The sequence below is a fragment of the Pelophylax lessonae genome, assembly GCF_965119305.1.
Source record: "Pelophylax lessonae genome assembly, chromosome: 12".
NCBI classification, from domain to species: domain Eukaryota; kingdom Metazoa; phylum Chordata; class Amphibia; order Anura; family Ranidae; genus Pelophylax; species Pelophylax lessonae.
This window is the reverse complement of record NC_138779.1, coordinates 36,082,761-36,106,174: the sequence shown is the minus strand read 5'-3', so window position 1 is coordinate 36,106,174 and position 23,414 is coordinate 36,082,761. Positions and strand designations below refer to the sequence as shown.

The window sequence follows — 23,414 nt, the reverse complement described above, 5'->3', positions numbered from 1 at the left end:
GTTCGTTTGGAGACACATGCGGTAATGGAATTTCCTTTTCTTTGGCCTCCTATCCATTTCTTGATGATTCAAACCCTTCTCCTCTTTGCTTATTCTGTTTTGTTTCTCATGCAGCTTTGCATTGGAGCAGACCATTTAAAGATTCTTCTGAATTAAACAAATTCCTACAGGATTGTTACACAAAACTTTAGGATTTGGATGTGTACTAAACTGGACCACCAGGGTAAATGGCATTCCTATTTTATATTTTATCTTTATAGCAACCAATATTATGTTGGCAATTTCTCCTTATGGAATATATGCCCATAGAAATTCTCTTTACTGTTTTGAAGGAATCCTATTTCTCTTTCTTGAACTGATGGGATATCTTTTCCCTTATCATTGCCAATAAGGCACCCTCCGAGGTATCCTTACATCTTTGAGCTGATTAGTAATTACATCATTATTTAAAAATTGATAATATCCATTTGATCCTTTTATAGGATATGTATGCAAATTACACTCCTATATTGCAGTCTCCTCACTTTTCCAGTTGTTGTTACCGGCTTGGCTTTCATCTTCTCTATGGGTCAACGTTAAGGGGTCAGGTATCTCAGTCCCTTCCTCTCCACCCACCCTTGCCTCTGCACCTACGTCATCTCCACTTCCGGCAAACGAAAAGGTTCAGGTCTCCTTAAAGGTACATTTTGTCAATATTATATCCATTGGATTTATGGAAATTATTTGGGCATTCAACATAGGACCATTGATATATGCCCTATTCTGACTATATTTGTCCTATTTTCATGTTTTTTCTTTGTAATTTAGAAATGTTCACTCTCGAGAAATATCTATCAAACTCCTGAAGAAGCTATTATGAAGATGGCGAAACATGTAGAGTTGATATTATCGAGTGCATTCTCTTGCTTTTAACATTTTAATCAATGTTGTGTCTTGTCCTAATCTTATATGTCAAATAAATTGTGTTTTTTTGAGAATTCAGATTTTTCTCCATCATTTGCACCTTTAAAGTCCCACTTTGCCCCCTCCTATTGTAGTTACCAGCCCAATACACCACTCTAATACCTACCAGCTACTCCAACAGACCTAGAAAGCACATCCACTAATTTCTGATCAAATACAAATAAACATGATTTTATTTTATATCTACTCATATACTATATCTATCAATTTTAGGATTTTTATTTTTTATTTTTAAACAGAACTCTAGATACAAATAACAAGGGGAATTGCATGTTAAAAGATAAATACAACCAGATTTTTCTGCAATATTCACCTTCAGTCCAGAGATATCTCCCATAGTACCATTTTTTCTACCACTTGATGTCCTCCGTCAGATGGCCAGAATCATTCAACTCATTTCCCTTAAGCCCAGGTTGTCCTGCACCCTCCCCCATCTGTGAATGGACAGTGATGTGAGAAGCAGTACAATGATGGTCTCGTCTCTCTGTCACTCTTCTCTCTCCTTCTATCAGCACATGAACTGATACATGTACTGCTTGTTCCTCACACTCCAGTTCTGTAGTACAGAGACTGCAAGAGGCTGATAACAGGTCAGATTCCGGGTACTTACACTGCTTGCATTTAAAATGATTACAGAGCTCCATAAGGCCTAGTTCACACCCATGCATTTTTTTAGTGCATTTTCAGTTTTGCAGAAACACACTATAGTCCATTTAACATAGATTTCTATGGGTCGTGTTCACATCTGTGCATTTTAAGGAAAGGGCCAGGGATTTTTTGGGGGATTTTTGGTTCCATAGACTTCAGTGGATCAAAAATGTGTAATGAAAAACGCTAAATGCACCTGGGATATGCAAACTGCAACCTGCATAGTTTGAACCAGGCCTTAATCTGAATCTTTTAACCACTTAAGCCCCGGAAGATTTTACCCCCATTCCGACCAGGGGGTATTTTGCGATTCGGCACTGCGTGAATTTAACGCACAATTGCGCGGTCGTGCGACGCTGTACCTAAACGAATTTGACGTCCTTTTTTTCCCACAAACAGAGCTTTCTTTTGGTGGTATTTGATCACCTGTGCGATTTTTTGATCACGCGCTATAAACAAAAAAAGAGCGTCAATTTTGCAAAAATAGCAATATTTTTCACATTTTTTTATATGAAATTCCCCCAAAAAAAATGTAAAAATCAAAATTTTTAAAAATTTTCGGCCAATTTATTTTATGCTACCTATGTTTGGTAAAAAAAATCGCAAAAAGCGTATTTTGATTGGTTTGCGCAAAAGTTATCGCGTTTACTAACAAAGGGAAAGATTTTTGTCATTTTTGTTGTTTTTTTTTTAACGCGTAATGGCGGCGATCTGCGATTTTTTTTGCGGTACTGCGACATTGCGGCGGACAGATCGGACCCTTGACTGACATTTTTGACACTTTTGGGGTTACCAGTGACATTTCTACAGTAATCAGTGCTATACATATGCACTGTTACTGTAAAAATACACTGGTAGTGAAGGGGTTAACTTTATTTGGAAGGGAGGGGCTGTGTGTGTCCCTAGGGGCGTGGTTTCTACTGTGATTGGCTGTGGCTCTAGCTGTAAGGACACTGATCAACGGATCTACATACCAGATCCGTTTTATCAGTGTCTTTGCAGCGAGGAGAATGACAGGCAGTTTGTTTACACAAGCTGCCTGACATTCTCCCTCTCCCCCGCCGATCGCCGAGTGACCGGCGGACATCGGGTCCGCTGGTCACACGCGCGGGGGGGTCCGTGACCACGCGGGAGCGGGAGCGCGCCCCGGGGGGCGCGCGCTCGCTCCCTAGACCCTCACAAGCAAGCAACGTAGCCCTACGTTAGTTTGCCTGTGAGGGGCTGACCGCCGACGTAGATAGTCGTGCGGCGGTCGGCAAGTGGTTAAATCTGCATAGAATTCAGTTTTAATATACAGTATATATATAATACATCTCGTTATAGAAAATTATCATTATCTTTAGCTTTTTATTTGCTTATATATTCACCTTATTTTTTTTACATATATAGGTAATGTGGTTAAATAAAGGGGTTGTAAAGAGAGAACGGCGGTCTGCTGTTGTAAACACTGCAGATTGTTATTCTCTCAAGAATCAGTACAGAGCGCCTATGATCCTCCTATTTAGGATCACAGGTCTCTGTCTTGATTCCTCAAGCCCACCCCCCTCACAGTTAGAAAAGACCCCCTACGCATACATTTAACCCTTTGATCACCCCTGGGTTAACCCCTTCCCTGCCAGTGTCATTATTACAGTAACAGTGCATATTTTTAGCACTGATTACTGTAGTAATGTCCTTGGCCCCCCCAAAAAAGTAAAAAATGTCAGTTAGAGGTCCCATCTTTCCGCTGCAATGCCGAAGTCCCACTAAAAATCACCGATCGCCGCCATTACTTGTAAATAAATAAATAAATAAATAAAACTGACATAAATCTTTCCCCTAGTTTGTAGATGTGATAACTTTTGCGCAAACCAATCAAAATACACTTATTGGGGGGGGGCGTGGCGACCGCCGAGTAAGATGGCCGCTTGATCCGGGAGCTCCAGCCAGAGCTCAGCCTGTTCTACATCTACGGCCCGACACAGCCGCTCTACGATCCTGGTAACTGCAGATCCTTGCTGGGGAATAGCCCGTGCACATCACCAGCATGGCCCGGAGGAACAAAGGTGCCCCGCCAGTCCGCAAACTGTCCGAGTTTTTCGGACCGATCCCGCCCGGTCTCCGCCAACATGGCGGCGGAGACACTCCATCGTCCAGCCGGCTGCTCCCTCTACCGCCCGAGTCGCGGAAGGATGACGTCATGACGGCGCCGATAGAGGGGCGAACGCACAATACACTTCAGATGCGGCCGGCAAGGTCTGCGGACTCCTCTCCCTCCACACCATCCATACAGAGTCCGGCGAAGTCTCGCCCAAGGAGGGGATCACTGACGATGCAGGCATCTACATCCATGGAGGTGAGCAATACATCCACCGCCCCGTGTACACCTTGGGCCTACTCTCCACCGCCTGACCCATTTGCAAACCTGACCACTACCGGACAGCCTGTATCAGACACTACCCTTAAGGACATGCTGTCTATGCTACATTCGTCCATGCAGGCCAACATCCAAGCCTCCATCTCCTATTGCCAAAAGGAATTGCATGGCCTGGGAGACAGGGTACACAATGTAGAGGAGAGGATGGAGGAATTCACAGTGTCCTACAACTCCCTAGTGGATGCTCACACTTCCCACCAGGAAGATATACATCGCATGCAAGCGAAGATAGCAGACCTTGAGGATAGATCGAGGCGTAACAACCTCAAAATAAGGGGGATCCCTGAAACGATCCAACCCAACCAACTGCCCACCTATGTCCGCGATCTGTTTCAGACAGTGGTGCCTGAACTCACCAATGCGGACCTTACTATTGACCGCATCCACCGACTCCCCAAACCATCATTCCTACCGCAAGACGTCCCTCGGGATGTCCTCATGAGGATTCACTATTTTCAGGCTAAAGAGAAGATATTAGACTCGTTCTGGAGGAAGGATCGCCTCCCTGAAAGTGCATCGACCCTCCAGGTCTTGCCTGATTACTCTCAATATACACTCCAATTGAGAAGAAATCTAAATTCCATAACTAAGGCCCTGAGGAACAATAAAATCATATATAAGTGGAAATACCCCGCCAAGCTCTGTGTGACCCATATGGGGTCCACCTCCCAAATCACATCTATGGAACAAGGCCTCCGTCTCCTTAAACAGTGACACATCCTCCCTGACACCACCGAACAACGACCTAGACACCCAGATCCTCCATTACCACGTATGCAACCTGAATGGCATACAGTGTCTAGGTCTTCCAGATCCAGGTCCTCTCATCGCTCAAAATGATAATGACTTCTATTTCCATGGCTGGGCGCACTGGCCCTCCCGCCCTCTGTAGCACTTGAAAACGTGCTAGCTACCCCACCAGCCGAGCAGCAATGGCTGCCCTTATGATCCGTCAGGATCGTATCCTTTTTTACCTGTGTTGTTTTTTCTTGTTTTCTACAATTCTTTTTCAAAGCAGGACCCAGCTACGACTTCAGCAACATCCATGGACAGTTGTTTCCATCATCAGCAATATGTTCCGGACTTCCATCCAGTCTTCCTCTGTGCCACTCACCGGACTCCACACGATCACCATTTGAACCATCCTTGATAAATAAATCCCCGGGACCGGATGGCTTGCACCCGAGGGTTCTTAATGAGCTCAGCCAGGTGATCGCCAGACCATTATTCTTGATCTTTAAGGATAGTTTACAGACGGGTATGGTGCCAGCTGATTGGAAAAAAGCCAACGTGGTACCAATATTTAAGAAGGGGCCGAGATATATCCCGGGTAACTATAGGCCGGTCAGCCTAACATCTGTAGTCTGCAAAATTTTGGAGGGGATGTTAAGGGACCACATACAAGACTTTAGTAATGAAAACGGTATTATAAGTAGTAATCAGCATGGATTCATGAAAAATCGTTCGTGCCAAACCAATCTATTAACCTTCTACGATGAAGTGAGCAGCCACCTAGATAAAGGTAAGCCTGTGGATGTGGTGTATCTGGACTTTGCAAAGGCCTTTGACACCGTTCCCCACAAACGATTACTGTACAAACTAAGGAAGGTAGGTATGGATCAGAAGGTGAGTAACTGGATAGAGAACTGGCTCCAGGGGAGAGTACAGAGGGTGGTGATTAATGGGGAGTACTCGGATTGGGCGGGTGTGGAAAGTGGGGTCCCCCAGGGTTCTGTCCTGGGACCAATCCTGTTTAATTTGTTCATAAATGATCTAGAGGAGGGGATATCTAGCACAATCTCAGTATTTGCAGATGATACTAAACTAGGCATGCCAATATCTTCTATGCAGGATGTGGAAACCTTGCAAGCAGACCTGAACAAAATAACGGGGTGGGCAACTACATGGCAGATGAGGTTTAATGTTGATAAATGTAAAGTAATGCACTTGGGGGCCAGAAACCAGAAAGCAAGCTACTCACTAGGGGGGGAACCTCTGGGTGAGTCTAGGATGGAAAAGGACTTGGGGGTACTGGTAGACAACAAGCTTGGCAGTGGCATGCAATGCCAAGCCGCCGCAAGCAAAGCCAACAGAATACTGGGATGTATAAAAAAGGGGATTCACTCCAGAAATAAAGAGATTATTCTCCCACTCTACAAGACTCTGGTCCGGCCACATCTGGAGTATGCTGTCCAGTTCTGGGCACCGGTCCTCAGGAAGGATGTGCTGGAACTGGAGAAAGTCCAGAGAAGGGCAACAAAAATAATTAGGGGAATGGAGGACATCAGCTATGAGGAAAGACTACAAGCCCTGAACCTTTTCTCTCTGGAGAAAAGACGATTGAGGGGGGATATGATATCAATGTACAAATACTGTACTGGTGACCCGAGCATAAGGAACAAACTATTCAGGGAAAGGAGATACAATAAGACACGTGGCCACTCACTAAAACTAGAGGAAAGGCGGTTTAACCTTAAAGTGCGTAAGGGGTTCTTCACTGTAAGAACGGTAAGGATGTGGAATTCTCTTCCACAAGCAGTCATATCAGCAGGGAGCATTGATAGTTTCAAAAAACTATTAGATGGACACCTTAAAGACCACAACATACAGGGGTATACAATGTACGGTTAAAAGCAAACACACACACACATCATAGGTTGAACTGGATGGACTGATGTCTTTTTTCAACCTCACTAACTATGTAACTATGTAACTATGTAACTATGTAACCCAACTATCGGAGGCTCAAGCGACCTCCCTCCAGGTACCCCTATGTACTTCCTATGCCAAGTTTCATATGGTATGCTCTCATCTTCAGCGGCGAGCCCGCTTCGAACTCTCTGAACTTCCTCAAACCCTAATATGTCCTTGCAGCTATTATCGCTGAATGTTAAGGGGCTGAACCACCCCGTAAAGCGCTTCTCGATGTGGAAGGAAGCAAAGACTCACAAGGCAGACATCCTGGCCATTCAGGAAACCCATTTCAAGCTCGGTTCAGTACCGCGCTGCTCCCACCCAGACTATCCCCATGTGTTTATGGCAAACTCCCCTGAAAAGAAAAGAGGAACCCTGCTGGCCGTTAGCAACTCTGTGACCTTCACCTACTCTAGGGTGGTGGAGGATACAGACGGAAGGTTCATTATCTTAAACTGCAATATTGATGATTGTGATTATGCTATTGTAAACGTGTATGCTCCCAACCGCCACCAGCTCAAATTCCTGCGGAAACTATTCACAAAAGTTCGCAAGCTCACGGTAGGCAAATTGATCATATGTGGGGATTTTAACATCGTAGCAGACCCTGCCTTGGACTCGACCTCTGGTGGCAAAACTTTGTCTACTTCCATGGCAGCTCTCCTACATGTGGAAAATCTGCACGACATATGGAGATACCAGCACGCGGAGGAGAGGGACTATACCTTTCTTCTGCCACCTCTCTTACTCCAGGATCGACATGTTCCTGGTAGACTCAACGATCCTGCCCTTGGTTTTACACACATCTATATCCCCCATCACGTGGTCAGACCATGCTGCCAACATATGTCCATATCTACATCAGCCCCCCAGTCGTCGCAGTACATTTGGAGATGCAACAATGCCATTCTGTCAGACCCCGACTCTCTTAAGCACATCCAAACTCACCTCGGGGAATTCTTCGCAAACAACGCCGCCTCGGCCACGGACCCTTTCACGCTCTGGAATGCCCATAAGGCATATGTGAGAGGAATTCTTATTCAACTGGCATCTAGATTAAAAAAGAAACATCAGAAATCGCTTCGAGACACCCTTGAAAACATTAAATCCTTGGAGGAGGCCAATAAACAGCACCCCTCACAATTATTGTCCACCAAACTTTCGACCCTCAGATCGTATCTCCGTAGGCTTCTGCTGGTCAATCACGACAAAATGATGGCGAAACTCCGACTTCAGTATTACTCGGCCCATAACAAGGCAGGCAAGTTTCTGGCCTCCAGGCTCAAAGCCAGGAGAGTGAAATCCAAAATAGCGTTCATAACTCACCCTCATACGGGTAAAAAACACACGCACCCCCAACAAATTGCGGACGCTTTCGCCGACTATTATGAATCACTGTACAACCTACGCAACGACGCGACCACACACAACCCGTCGACGTCGGACATTCTCACCTTCTTGAGACGCATGGACCTCCCCTCTCTCACGCCCGAGGACCTATCATCCCTAAATGCACCATTCACGCCAAAAGAATTATCCCAGACTATTCTAGGCACTCCTTTAAATAAATCCCCAGGCCCTGACGGGTTGACAAATGAATACTACAGGTCATTCCATGATATTCTTTCACCCCACATGTTGTCAGCATTTTCCTCGGCCATTGCCACAGGCGCCTTCCCAGAGGAGATGCTCCAGGCAAACATAATAACCCTCCCTAAACCAGGCAAACCCCCTACAGCACCAGCGAACTTTAGACCCATATCCCTGTTAAACAATGACGCCAAATTGTATGCAAAAATCCTAGCCAACCGCCTAGCGCACCTTTTACCGAAGCTATTGGGAGGAGACCAAATGGGATTCGTCCGGGGATGGCAAGCCCCGGATGCGACCAGAAGGGTAATAAACCTAATGCACCACGCTGAGAGCTCCAGAACGCCTTCTCTGCTTCTTTCCATAGACGCAGAGAAGGCGTTCGACCGCATACACTGGGGATACATGGAATCGGTTTTGCGCAAGTTCGGATTTTTGGGACCGATACTATCGGCCATAATGGCTTTATATTCCTCCCCATCTGCTAAGGTGCTCTCCGCTGGCATGCTTTCTAAACCCTTTCGCATTACGAATGGTACGTGTCAGGGCTGCCCCCTGTTGCCCCTCATCTTTAACTTGCTAATAGAGCCACTGGCTGAATTACTTCTCACCTCCCCCATGGTATCAGGCTTTAAATTTGGATCCTCCAAGCACGTCATCACTCTATTTGCTGACGATGTCATTTTAAGCCTATCGAACCCTATAGTGTCCCTCCCAGCAGCCCATAAAATTCTTCAAGACTTTAGCAAGGTGTCCTTCTATAAAGTGAATTTTGGCAAATCCGAAATCTTAGGTATGAACATACCTGACAACACCCGAAAACATCTCCAAACAATACTCCCATACGCTTGGTCATCTGACTCGCTGAAATACTTGGGGATCCAGCTGGCATTCCCCACATCCAAATTGCTACACTCCAACATGAAGTCCCTACTATCCACCCTAACAGCAGATACCAACGGTATCAAGTCGACCGAAATCTCCTGGGCGGGGCGTATAGCGGCATTCAAAATGCTTTGTCTACCAAAAATACTATACATATTCCGCACCCTTCCGATACATGTCACCAGCGCATACCTCACTTCCCTGTCAAAAATACTTCCCACATTTGTATGGCAGCGAAAGAGAGCCAGATGTTCTCAATCGCATATGATTCGTCACAAAAAGGCGGGTGGGCTAGGGCTACCAGACATAACGGATTACTACCACGCAACAAGACTGACCCCCATCCAACACTGGTTCTCCAATACACGTAGCCTCCCCTGGCTGCCAATAGAAGCGGCATCGACGCAAACGTCGGATCTCGGTTGATCCCCATACCTCTCACAGTATTCACTGTTCTTCTTCCGTTCACAAAAACCACCATGCTCACGGCTGCTGGGATACAGTCGGTATCTCAACTATACCAACAGGATTCACTCAAGTCCTTTCAAGACCTACACACAGAATTTAATCTACCCAACAACGCCATGTTTGCCCATAACGCCATAATTAGCTTTTTACGCAAATATCCCTTGCCCAAGTTGCGGCTACCTGTCACCCTATGGCAATTCCTCACAAACGTAAAGTCCCCAGTAAAAGGCATATCCCTCATATACAACCTTATAGGACATAAGACCGCCTTTCATAAAACGACACACATGGTAAAGTGGGAGAGTGAGCTTCAGACACCCTATTCCGATTACCAGTGGAAAACGGCGATCCACACCTCCTTCATGGCCTCCAGATGCATAAACCACTGGAAACAAATGCAAAAACTTCTGACCAGATGGTACCTCACACCTTATCGCCTTTCTAAATTTTTTAGTTCTCAGAGCCCGCTATGCTGGCGAAACTGTGACCAAATAGGTACTATTTCTCATATTTTCTGGAAGTGCAAGAGCATAACCAGCTTTTGGAGGAGGGTGTTTGAGGTTCTTTCGATCACCACGGGCATACTCACCCAACCAACCATGGCCATGGCACTACTGAACTTAGGAATGCACAACATACCCTTACACATGAGAACGGTATGCTTCCACATCCTGGTAGCGGCCAGGACACTGATAGCCAAACACTGGAAGCAGGCCATATCCCCATCTCACCTGGAAGTCATTAGAATGGTTAATCTCCAATACTCTATGGAGAAGGCTTACGCTTACTCGACTCATAATGGATCCAAATTCCACTCTACTTGGCACATTTGGACTACCAGCAAATACTTCACCCCCGTCCCTTGATGGGGGTTGGGTCACCGGTAACACAAACACTAGTGAAATGACTGGAACAGTTTTGGTTGTTAACGTTTACTTTTGAGATGTTATTCTTTCTTTATTTTTTTTCTCTTTGATGATTGAGTTCTGCAATTCTACCTCTATATGTTTTGTTCGAAACATTGTACATGAGACTATGAATAATTTAACAATTTTTGCTGTAATGTTTGAAAATTAATAAAAATCTATTGCAAGTAAAATACACTTATTGGGGTTTTTTTTTTTACCAAAAATATGCAGCAGAATACAAATTGGCCTAAAATGATGAAAAAAATTAGATTTTTACTTTTTTTTTTTATTGGGAATGTTATATAGCAGAATGTGAAAAATATTGTTTTTTTTTTTTTTTTTTCAGAATTGTCGCTCTTTTTTTGTTTATAGCACAAAAAATAAAAAAATGCAATAGGTGAATAAATACCACCAAAAGCAAGATCTAATTGTGGGGAAAAAAAGGACATAAATTTCTTTAGACACAGTGTCGCACAACCGCGCAATTGTCCATTAAAAATACGCAGTGCAGAATTGCAAAAAAATGGCCTGGTCATTAAGGGGGTAAAACCTTCCAGCCCAGAAGTGGTTAAACAATGTGAATAGGCTTTTTCAGCACAGTAGATAAGGAGAGCTTGAATAAAAACAATTATAAAGAGCTGAGAGCTCCATTGGATGGATGGAAACGGATTTGGACTTTTCAAATACAATATTTCAAAGTTACCTGACTAAAAACATGAAAAAAGTTTGTATTTAACTACTTGCGGACCAGTCGTCGGCAGGTCGACTCTGTCCCGTGAAACGACGCACATGTACGTCGTTTCGTGGGACCGCTAGTAGGGGGGCGCCAATTGGCCACAGAGAGAGCCAATCAGTGGGTCCAGAGGCCACAATTGCCGCCGGGAACCCGTGATCGCTCCCCGTGGAATGGCAGTCTGCCGTTGTAAACCTGGCAGACCGCTGTTCTGTCAGTTATGAGAAACAAAATGAGGTTGAAGGATTGTAAGAGGTGCATGAAAGTCAGCCAGCCCCAAGTCTGATGTACTCACCCTCCAGTCTGTCACCAACCAAATAAAACCTGTCTCTTGGTACAAAGAACAGGGGTTTAGTTGACACACATTTGCAAAAGCATGTGAAAGCTGCAGAGCCACTTCACGGCACCCTGTTAATCTGCAGTCCTACACTCTTAATTTAGTGTCCTTACACTGGAGGCACATGGCCGCTAATGGGTGGATGGGGAACAGGTGAGAGGGAGACAGCCCAACTTCCCCCAACCCATCCCCATGCACGACTGGCTGTTGTCTCAAAAGCTCAAATAATTAGGTTATAATATAACCATGGTGCAAACTGGAAAGGACCAGCTGAAAAGCATTACACCTCCATTCCCCTTGGTGGATGCAGTATATGGATAGGAAGGGATTTTATGTATGGGGCATGGCCTGTAAAGCACAATTTCCTTTGGGACTTTATATGAGACAAGCAGGTCATGCTATTGGTCTCCATCCCTGTATACGGAAAACACTAAGGTCAAATCAAAACTGCATCCACCAAAAACGCACGAAAATCGCACGCATGTGCCTCCAGTGTGAGGACACTAAATTAAGAGTGTAGGACTGCAGATATAACAGGGTGCCGTGAAGTGGCTCTGCAGCTTTCACATGCGTTTGCAAATGTGTGTCAACTAAACCCCTGTTCTTTGTACCAAGAGACAGGTTTTATTTGGTTGGTGACAGACTGGAGGGTGAGTACATCAGACTGGGGGCTGGCTGACTTTCATGCACCTCTTACAATCCTTCAACCTCATTTTGTTTCTCGTTATAGGGATGGAGACGCCGGGCAACACCAGCTTGGGTCTCATTTAAAGTCCCACCTAGTCCAATATGTTTAAAGTTCTGTCAGTTATGAACACAGGGATTCTGTGTTCCTCCTATTTAGGAACACAGGTCTCTGTGTTCATGCAACAAGCCCATCCCCCACACAGTTAGAAAGCACATTTAACCCTTTGATCACACCTGGTGTTAACTCCTTCCCTGCCAGTGTCATTAGTACAGTAACAGTGCAAAAGTGTCAAAAATGTAAGTTAGGTGTCTGTTCTGCCTGCCGCAATGTCGCAGTCCCGCTAAAAATTGCTGATCACTATCATTACTAGTAAAAAAATAAATAAAAATAACATAAATCTTTCCCCTAGTTTGTAGACGCGATAACTTTTGCGCAAACCAATCAAAATACGCTTATTGCGTTTTTTTTTTTTTTATCAAAAATATGTAGCAGAATACAAATTGGTCTAAAATTATGAAAAAATTAGATTTTTAATTTTTTTATTTCATTGGGAATGTTATATAGCAAAAAGTAAAAAATATTGTTTTTTTTTCTTTTTCAGAATTGTCGCTCTTTTTTGTTTATAGCGCAAAAAATAAAAATTGCAGAGGTGATCAAACACCACCAAAAGAAATCTCTATTTGTGGGTAAAAAGGACATCCATTTTATTTGGGTATAGCATCGCACGACCGCGCAATTATCAGTTAAAGTAACGCAGTGCCAAATCGCAAAAAATGGCCTGCTTATTAAGTGGGAAATTCTTCCAGTCCAGAAGTGGTTAAACAACTTAATAAATGAAATCTACTCAAAACCAATAAAAGTGTCTTTTAAAGAAACAATCTTCTGCAACCTAAAATGTAAAAATCAGAAAGTGAGGAATGATTATGGGACAAGTCACCTCGTTCCTTCTAACTCAGCTGCGGCTGCTGATGTATGAGACCAATCATATGCTCCGGTACGGTCATGTAGCCATCTTGTCAGTTCCATGATACATTTCTCTTGGAATTTTAATATAACTATTTTTTTGAAGAGACCGGAGCCGGCATAAAGATGGTGAATGATGGAACCAATGCTGATGTCAATCATAAATGTACCCTTAACATGACCTGCAGGGATAATACAGATTCAGATGTTATTTTCCCGAAACATTTTACTGCCAATAAAGAGATTTCATAACAATTGGCATTTAATGACACTGCTAGGTGAATATAGCTTTAAAAACTTGTTCCCCACCAATATTTGATATGGTCATGCCCTGCTAAGCCCAGCCACCATTATATGTCACATTATCTTCCATATGTGTCACATTATCTTCAATTATATGTCACATTATCTTCCATTATATGTCACATTATCTTCCAAATATGTCACATTATCTTGCCAGATGAGCAAGGTGCTGAGATGTAGTACAGGTAAGGGGAGTATAAAGAGGTCAGGGGACACAGTCACTTTACTCTACATTTGCTATGATCTTTTGTTATGCTCCATTCACACTTGCGCAATTTCAAAATTGTGCAATTTCCATTGTGACTTTACAGTGTGACTTAATGGGACTTTGATGCCACTTTGGGTATGCTACTTTGGGCAAGTGCGACTTTGGCTTTGACCATGTGACTGTGTGTGCTCTACAAAGTCACACACAGACACACACACACACACACACATATATATATAGTTCAGGTGCGGCTTTCATGCGACTTTTAAGGTTTACATTGAAGTCTATGGCCCTCATGTCGCATGAAAGTCAGACCAAAGTAGTGCAGGAACTACTTTAATGTCGCTGTGACTTTAAGGCCTCATGCCCACGGGACGTTAGAAAAAAAAAAAAACAAGCTGCAAAACCAGTACTGACACCAGGAAAAAGCAGCTGTAAAAACACGCTTTTAGTAGCGTTTTGCATTGGTGCTAATGCACATTTAGCCGCATTTAATTACGTTAGCGTTTAGCAGTGTTTTTCTGCCCTCTTCTATTTCCTAAAAGCAGCCGGAAAAAAACGCCCTGTATGCACGAGGCTTAAATCACACAAATATGAACGGTACTCATTGAAAAAACATGGGGTGCAACTCGTCATGTGAATTTGGGGTGCAAAGTTGCATGACAACTCATACAAGTGTAAACTGGGCCTTAAAGTTAAAAAACAAGTATGATAATGTTTGTAAATTAACCTTTTGCAAGCAAATACATAAAAAGTGATAATATAATGACTAGAAGTGACACCTTCACCAAAACATTCCCCTCACCCCCCCCCCCCTTCTACCTTCTACTTTCTACTGTCCTCCTCTTCTCCCCCCCCCCCCTCCAATCTTACCCATCCTGTTCTAACTGCTGGAAAAGGGAAGGTACAGTGGGCCGAGAGAGATGTTCAGCACTTTACTTTCTTATGTTCGAGAGCCAAGTCAAACATGACTAGTTTCACAATGGGCCTCATATAGATAATTTTGTGCCTTTACTTGCTGTAAGCCTACAGGCCTTTTTTCTCTCTAGTTTTGCATATGGCTCTAACAACTATGTGTGGCCTTATTTTATTCACCTGTGTTTTAGTTATATTTAAATGTAACTACTGTTCTATTCTACTGTATCGCTTTCAGTGTTTCAATAAATTTATATTTGTAAAAAAGAAAAAACTGTCATAGGAAATACATTATCATTTGTTATTGTCTCATCATGATGTGGTACCAGTTTATATGGAAGAGCCCTGGGGCCATCATAAAAAAAATTCAAAGATTTCTGAGTTTGAAAATATATATATATATTTTTTTTACAGAATTCTGAGTTTGAAAGTCAGAATTCTGAGATTAAAAGTCAGAATTCTGACTTTAAACTCAGAATTCTGACTTTTTAAACTCAGAATTCTGACTTTTAATCTCAGAATTCTGACTTTCAAACTCAGAATTCTGACTTTTAATCTCAGAATTGTGTTTAATAAATGTTAGCATGGTCCAAACTTGTAATCTCAGAATTCTGACTTGCAAAGTCAGAATTCAGTAAAAAAAAAAAAAAAAAAAATGATTTTCAAATTTTGATGGCCCCAGGGCTCTTCCATCAGTTTATGATTTTTTTTTTAGAACAGCCTGACACTGTTGACCTCTCCACCTCACGTTGGAGTTCTCCATTCCTTCATTGTGCCATTGGATGGAGTAAATGGTATTCATCTTGAAGTTGTTGTTTGCCTCCCAAGACAGCTTTTCACAATTAAAAATTTTGAAAAGCCCACTGGAGAAGTTTTTAAAAATCATTTCTAGAACCCAACCTTGATTGGTACTTGTCTAAAACCTTATCCTGGGCTTGCTTACACCAGGAAAATTAATTACCCAAAAGTAGACTTCATTCAACCAATTATACAACATCAGAGGGCGATTGTTTTCTCCAGAGGAAGCCCAATGTTTTGTGTTAATTGTTATTTAATTACAAATTGAATTTAATTTTATATAATTAATTATACATTAATTTTAATAGACATCATATACATAAAATCTCAATCAAATCTATTTAAATTGCAACTTGTAACACAACAAAATGTGGAAGAGTTCAAAGTGACGTGAATAACTTTTTCTATAGAAATAGCTTGATTTTTGAGCCAGAAATAAAGTATTCTCCTGCTACCAGCAATGGGAAGCTGTGAAGACAGAGCTATGGGAACCCCAACTCCTGTGAGTGATATGCTTAGATTTATTACCAAAATGAGTCTTTTTTGTTAAATATATCAATATATTCTGTACATACCGCTGCTGAGCTGATTGTAAATATTCGCCATTGGAAATTTTAAAGAATCATCTGCAAAGACCATGTCCTCCTTATTAGAGAAATATAAATCCAGATGATTTCTGGTATCCATTCCATGTACATGATAGAGTTCATGTGTTGTGGAATCCATTGTCCTGCAATGCTGAACTTCACCTTATTGATTTCTGCTTTCAACTAAACTTTAATGTTGGAGTTCTATTTATATTCAGTTGAAAGAAGGTTGGTACATTTTAATTCAATATAATTGTAAATATATTTACAAAGCAGCCATGGTAACAGAGCTGACTGAGCTTTGATTGCCACCTGAGTTTGCAAATATTTAACCACTTTAGGACCAGGCCTTTTTCTGACACATGCTGTTGAAGTGAAAACCCGTATTTTTTGCTAGAAAATTACTCAGAACCCCCAAACATTTTATATATATATATATATATATATATATATATATATATATATGTATTTTTTTTAGCAGAGACACCAGAGGATAAAACGAACATGTGAGTGAGAACGCCGGCGGTTGAAATAGCCGCTCTGCGGCGCTCAGTGATGACAGCATCGGTCTTAAAGGTGTATGCGTACCTACCCGAAGAGAATGGTGGGACGCATACACTGAATTGGAAAGTGGAATAAGGGCACCAGAGGTACCAGAACATTACACCTAGCAGCTAAGATCATCATAGCGAGAGTATGGAAAACTCCTCCGTTAAACCTAGCAATAGTGAAAAACAAAATCTCTTTGATTCTATTAAATGAAAAATTGGCTAGCATCCTTCGTGACCAACAACATCTCTTTGAAAAGGTCTGGAATCCCTGAATCAGATACCTTCAATCCCCGTGGCGGGGGGGGGGGGGGGGGTATGTGGTCTGGAGCGTGGGGATTGGTGGTAAATCTTCTTTCTTCTGTTCTTTCTTTTATCTTCTTATATACAGTATCTCACAAAAGTGAGTACAACCCTCAAATTTTTGTAAATGTTTTATTATATCTTTCCATGTGACAACACTGAAGAAATGTCACTTTGCTACAATGTAAAGTAGTGAGTGTACAGCTTGTATAACAGTGTCAATTTGCTGTCCCCTGGAAATAACTCAACACACAGCCATTAATGTCTAAACCGCTGGCAACAAAAGTGAGTACACCCCTAAGTAAAAATGTTCAAATTGGGCCCAATTAGCCATTTTCCCTCCTCTGTGTCACATGACTCGTTAGTGTTACAAGGTCTAAGGTGTAAATGGGGAGCAGGTGTGTTAAATTTGGTGTTATCGCTCTCACTCTCTCATACTGGTCACTGAAAGTTCAACATGGCATCTCATGGCAATGAACTCTCTAAGTATCTGAAAAAAAGAATTGTTGCTTTACATAAAGATGGCCTAGGCTATAAAAAGATTGCCATGACCCTGAAACTGAGCTGCAGCATGGTGGCCAAGACCATACAGCGGTTTAACAGGACAGGTTCCACTCAGAACAGACCTCGCCATGGTCGACCAAAGAGGTTGAGTGCACGTTATCAGCCTCATATCCAGAGGTTGTCTTTGGGAAATAGACGTATGAATGCTGCCAGCATTGCTGCAGAGGTTGAATGGGTGGGGGGGTCAGCCTGTCAGTGCTTAGACCATACGCCGCACACTGCATCAAATTAGTCTGCATGGCTGTCATCCCAGAAGGAAGCCTCTTCTAAAGATGATGCACAAGAAAGCCGGCAAACAGTTTGCTAAAGACAAGCAGACTAAGGACATGAATTACTGGAACCATGTCCTCTGGTCTGAAGAGACCAAGATAAACTTATTTGGTTCAGATGGTGTCAAGCGTGTGGTGGCAACCAGGTGAGGAGTACAAAGACAAGTGTATCTTGCCTACAGTCAAGCATGGTGGTGGGAGTGTCATGGTCTGGGGCTACATGAGTACTGCTGGCACTGGGGAGCTACAGTTGAGGGAATCATGAATGCCAACATGTACTGTGACATACTGAAGTAGAGCATGATATCTTCCCTTCGGCTGGGCAGCAGGGCAGTATTCCAACAGGATAATGACCCCAAACACACCTCTAAAACGACCACTGCCTTGCTAAAAAAGCTGAGGGTAAAGGTAATGGACTGCCCAAGAATTTCTTGGTGGAAGGTGGAGGAGCGCAAGGTCTCTAACATCCACCAGTTTCGGGATGTCGTCATGGAGGAATGGAAGAGGACTCTAGTGGCAACCTGTGAAGCTCTGGTGTACGGGTGAACTCCATGCCCAAGAGAGTTAAGGCAGGGCTTGAAAATAATGGTGACCACACAAAATATTGACTCTTTGGTCCAGGGGTGTTGCTAGGTGGGAAAAAAGACCAGGGGCTTCAACCAGAAGGTAAATTTGATAACCCCTCTCACATTTTAAAGTAAGTCCCACCCAAGCTCCTTCCACATTTAAAAGTAAGTACTGCCCAAGCTCCACCCAATGCCCCCCCTCACCCCTGCCCAATGCCCCACCATTAAAACCTATATTTAAGACGGCAGTAATCTAATGCAGGGAGCAGGATAGAATATAAATCTGCGCACACACACACCCCTTTGTGCACACATCAAAACACACTGGCAGAAGAGAAAAGCCAGACTCAAGTAAAAAAATATGCATACACAGCTGTATGTTTATTATACTTAACACAAAGTAATCAACAGCCAATACTCATATTAGCATCAAACCAAAGAGGAATTTGGTAATAATTATATTTTAGAAAATCCACACTCTGTCAGCCTGTCAGGCAATATTTAAGACACTTTTTATAACACTTATTTAATAACACGTAACAGGGGTTTATTCTCTAAACGCCAATTTAAAGCAAAAAAGATTCAAAATGCGCAATGAGGCAAAAATAGTCAATATGGAAAAATTCTCCAACTCACCTGTAGCCGTAGCTTGGCAATTTTAGCTTTATCTTTGCAATTTGGAATTTGCTTCACTACAAATTGGAGTTTAGGGGCGTGTCCAAGGTGGCCACTGGAGCGGCTGCTAAGTGAGGGAGCTCTGTGAGGATCGCCGCTATTTACCCGGTCCCTGCACTTATTAACCCTGCTAACCTGCTCTGCTGCCCCGGGGGGAAGTCATGATGGTGATGCGCCGCAGTTCCCGCTCTTCTCACTCCTCCAAGCCCGGTAAAAAGTCCTCCTCTTCTGGCGCGCACAAGGCCCTTCCCCCCACCCAGCCCAGCAGGAGACGGACAACTTTGCCGCACTCATGCTGGCGATTACCACCTGCCAAGCTACCCTGACGGGTAAGATCAATTCCCTGCAATCCGACATTGGCCTCCTGCGGAGGGACATGGACAAGTTCCGCACCCGCATGTCGGAGGTGGAGCGCAGGGTTGGGGAGTCGGAGGACATCCTGCATGACCACGCTGCCACCCTCCACACCCTTACGACCAAGGTGAAGGGCCTGGAATCGAGGGCGGAAGATGCTGAAAATCGAAACAGGAGGAACAACATCCAGGTCGTGGGCCTTCCCAAGGGCGCCGAGGCCCCGGACCCGACGTCCTTTACAGAACGTTTCCTGCGTGCCCTCCTCCCGCAGGCCCAGTTTTCACCTTTTTTCGTGGTGGAGAGAGCCCACAGAATGCCTGCAGCCTGTGGACCTCCGGGCTCCCCACCGCGCACGTTCATTTTCCGGCTTCTCAACTTCAGGGACAGGGATCTGGTCTTGAGGGAGGCTAAGAAATTGGATGCTCTCCACTTTGAGGCTGCCAAGATCATGATCTTCCCCGACTACTCGGTGGACACACAGCTGCTCCGGCGCTCCTTTGACCATGTTAAACTGGATCTGAGGAACAGGAAGATAAAATATAGTATGCTCTTCCCTGCCCGCTTACGGGTGCAAGATGGGGAATCTGTACGGTTTTTCACCTCGCCGGAAGACGCCTCGCACTGGATTGAAACCTACCTAGGACCTGACATCTCTACTGCGGCCTTCTCCTGTGATCTATTGTCCGGCCTGTTGCTCTTGGACCCCAGGCCGGTTTCTTCCTTTTGGTGAGCGGAGGCCTGCTCCACAGGCCCTGCTGATGGTACTTTCCATTATGGTTCCTTTGCATCCCTTCGGTTCTGCTTCGGCTCTCTTACATCTGGATTTACCTAGCATTGTTCCTACCTGTTTGTAACTGCACCCAAGATTTGTGCGCCCGGAATACTTCGGGAGAAACACTTTCCTGCAGGGACCACTTACCCAGTGTTTCCCATCCTACATGGCGATCCACATGTGGGCCTTGACTCTAGAACTTGGCCTTCCATCACCCTTCGGGGTGCCACTGTTCACTCCTCCGTATGCCAGTTGCCAACCTGTTTTGGGGATGTAAGGCACACCCAGGTTTCTGGGGTTGCGTGGGGTGGGGGGGGTTTGTTTTCTATGTTTTTTTCTGCTGGGGTTTATTATGTTCTTTTGGCTATATTATGCATCACTGGGGCAACAGATGGCTTCTGGGACGCTCTCGTGTGCTGCGAGCTGCCCTCTATTGCCGCCACTGATCTCTGGCGCTGTTGGCTACGATTGTATGTTGCTCTGGGGACCTGGGTGGAGATCCGGGCCCTTTCGTTATTTTCATTCTTGTTGTCATGGCTCCTCTAACCATTGTCTCCTGGAATGTCCGGGGTCTTAACTCCAAATTTAAAAGGTCTCTCATGTTTGACTTTCTTAAAAAATACCACCCGCATATTTGCATCCTACAGGAAACCCACCTCGTGGGTAGTAAATTGCTCGCACTTAAGAAACCCTAGGTGGGCTCCCATTACCACTCCACTTACTCCTCCTACTCGAGAGGTGTTAGTACCCTCATTCACAAGTCCCTGCAGTTTACTCTCCTGGATCTCCACCTGGACCCCAGGGGTAGATATGTTGTTCTTCATGCTATGTGTGATAGGCTTGAATTGGTTATTGCGGGTGTATACAATCCCCCCCCCCGGCCAGTATGACTCTTCTTCGTGTGCTGACCCCACTCCTGGCCAAATACCCTGCTGCTCAGCTGCTACTGGAAGACAGGATGGGGATGGACCCGGCGGTGGACTCCCCCCTCTCTCGTTGGGCTGATGTGTACGGCCTTTGGGACGTGTGGAGGTGGAAGCACCCTCGAGAGAGGCAGTTCACCTGCCACTTCGCCACCCATGCCACTCTCTCCCGCATAGATCTTATATGGGTCAGCAATCCCCTTCTAGCACTCATCCTTGAGGACTCCATCTTACCTAGGGGCATCTCGGATCATGCACCTGGGCTCCTGAAGTTTGGAACGGACGCGCCCTTTGGGCCTTGCCTATGGCGGCTGTCCCGGTTCTGGGTGACGGATGAGAGGGTGGCCCCGAGGGTGACATCTGATCTCCTAGACTTTTGGATCCATAATAAGGGCATGGCAGACTCAGCTACGACCTAGGATGCCTTCAAGGCATATGCTAGGGGTCAGTACCAATTTGCTATAGGGAGGACCAGGAAGGAGTCTTCTCTGGCGCTGGAGGAATTGGAGTCTACAGCGAAACATCAGGAGGCAGATTATGTGGCCACCGGCGATAAAGGGATTTATAGTGCCCTGACTGCTACCTATAAAGAAATCACCCTTCTCCACACGATCTCCTGTAAAAAATTAGTCTTGTCGCAGTCCCACCGTATCTTCTAACAAGGCGAGCGGGCGGGTAGACTCTTGGCGTGGTTGTCTAGGGAACGCGCATATACCCCATGTTAGAGATCTAGGGGGCTCTTTATGTTCTGACCCTGCTCAGATTAATACCTGCTTTGCCGAATTCTATGCCAGCCTCTACTCCTCCCGGGTGGACTATACCTCGGATGATCTAACCTCCTATCTATCCCTCATTGATTTCCCTGAACTTTTCCTCCGGAACTGCGAGACGTTTAGAGACCCATTTTACACGCAAAGAAATTCAACAGGTGATAGGCTCCCTACAAACATCCAAAACTCCTGGCCCAGACGGACTCCCATCTGAGTTCTTTAAGCCAACGAGGACGTTCTCCTCTCCCACTTTCATGGCCTGGTGAATGAGGTGGCCGATCTGGGCTCTCTTCCCCAGTCCATGTCCGAGGCAGTGATTGTGGTTGTGCCTAAGCCCGGTAAGGACCCTGCATTGTGTGGCTCCTACAGACCGATTTCTTTAATCAACGTGGATGCCAAGATATTTGCCAAACTCCTAGCTAATCGCCTGAACTCGGTGATTCTCTCTCTGGTTCATGGCGACCAAATTGGATTTATGCCGGGCAAGGGCACGGACATTAATCTCCGCCGTCTCTTTACCAACCTAGCACATGCTAGTGCCTCTGATTCTGGGGGGTTGGTGGCCTCGCTGGACACAGAGAAGGCCTTTGACTCCGTGGAGTGGGGCTTTCTCTGGCAGGCACTACGCTGTTTTGGTGTGGGCTCCAAATTCATTTTGTGGATCCAGCTCCTCTACAGCAACCCTACTGCCAGGGTGCGGACAAATGGTGTCCTCTCCCCTCTCTTTGCACTGGGGAGAGGGACCAAACAGGTCCTTGCCATTCTAATTAGAGCTCTCCCCTTGATTGCGGGAATCCCGGTAGGTCCCCTCCTTGAAAAAATTTCCCTTTATGCAGACGATACTCTACTCTACCTTCCGGATGCGGAGAACTCCCTCAAAACTGCACTGGAGACTATAGATCAGTTTAGTAGATTCTCTGGGGTTAGGATTAACTGGAATAAGTTGCTGCTGTTCTCGCTGTCGCCAAGGCTGCCGCCCTCTTTACCTTCCCTTCCATTGTCCTGGGTCCCGAAATTTAGGTATCTGGGGATTGAAGTGTCACAGGACCTCTCTTCCTACCTGACGGACAATTTATATCCCATACTTCACCAACTTACTCTCCGATGTCAGGCTTGGAAGACCCTCCCGATCTCCCCTGTGGGTAGAATCATTCTTTTTAAAATGACCTTCCTCCCAAAGCTTTTATACGTCTTTCGCAATACCCCAGTCCCCATTCCCTTGTCCTTCTTCTGCAAGTTGGACACAGTGGTGATGTCCTTTATTTTGTCGGGTTCCATCCCCCGTATTGCAAAAATTACTCTTCAACTACCATTATCCCAAGGGGGTCTGGCATTGCCATCGTTCCGACACTACTACTGGGCGGTGGTCTTGGTGACGGTGAGATGGTGGTTTGCCCAAACCCGCTCTAACCCTGCAGTTACCCTTGAGGCAGCCATACTGGGCTCCTACTCAGCACTGAGTAACCTGGTATTTAGAGGGCTGAAGGCCCACCCTGACATGACGGCGCCGATGCGCACCACGGTTATGGTTTGGAGACAGGTGTCGGAGGCGTTCTCTGATCGCGG

At 44.8% G+C, this 23,414-nt stretch overlaps 1 protein-coding gene across 1 annotated transcript in view; it reads right to left on the bottom strand.

Annotated features, from left to right (window-relative positions):
* LOC309568836 (uncharacterized protein) overlaps window positions 1-23,414 on the bottom strand; it is a 149,296-nt gene that overhangs the window by 32,450 nt on the left and 93,432 nt on the right. The window contains exons 4-7 of the mRNA XM_082274621.1: window positions 19,668-19,900; window positions 19,336-19,541; window positions 16,093-16,266; window positions 13,268-13,475 (exon numbers count right to left, since the gene is read on the bottom strand). Of these exons, the coding sequence (XP_082130747.1) occupies window positions 13,268-13,475; window positions 16,093-16,266; window positions 19,336-19,541; window positions 19,668-19,900 (821 nt within the window). The remainder of the gene's footprint in view (window positions 1-13,267; window positions 13,476-16,092; window positions 16,267-19,335; window positions 19,542-19,667; window positions 19,901-23,414) is intronic.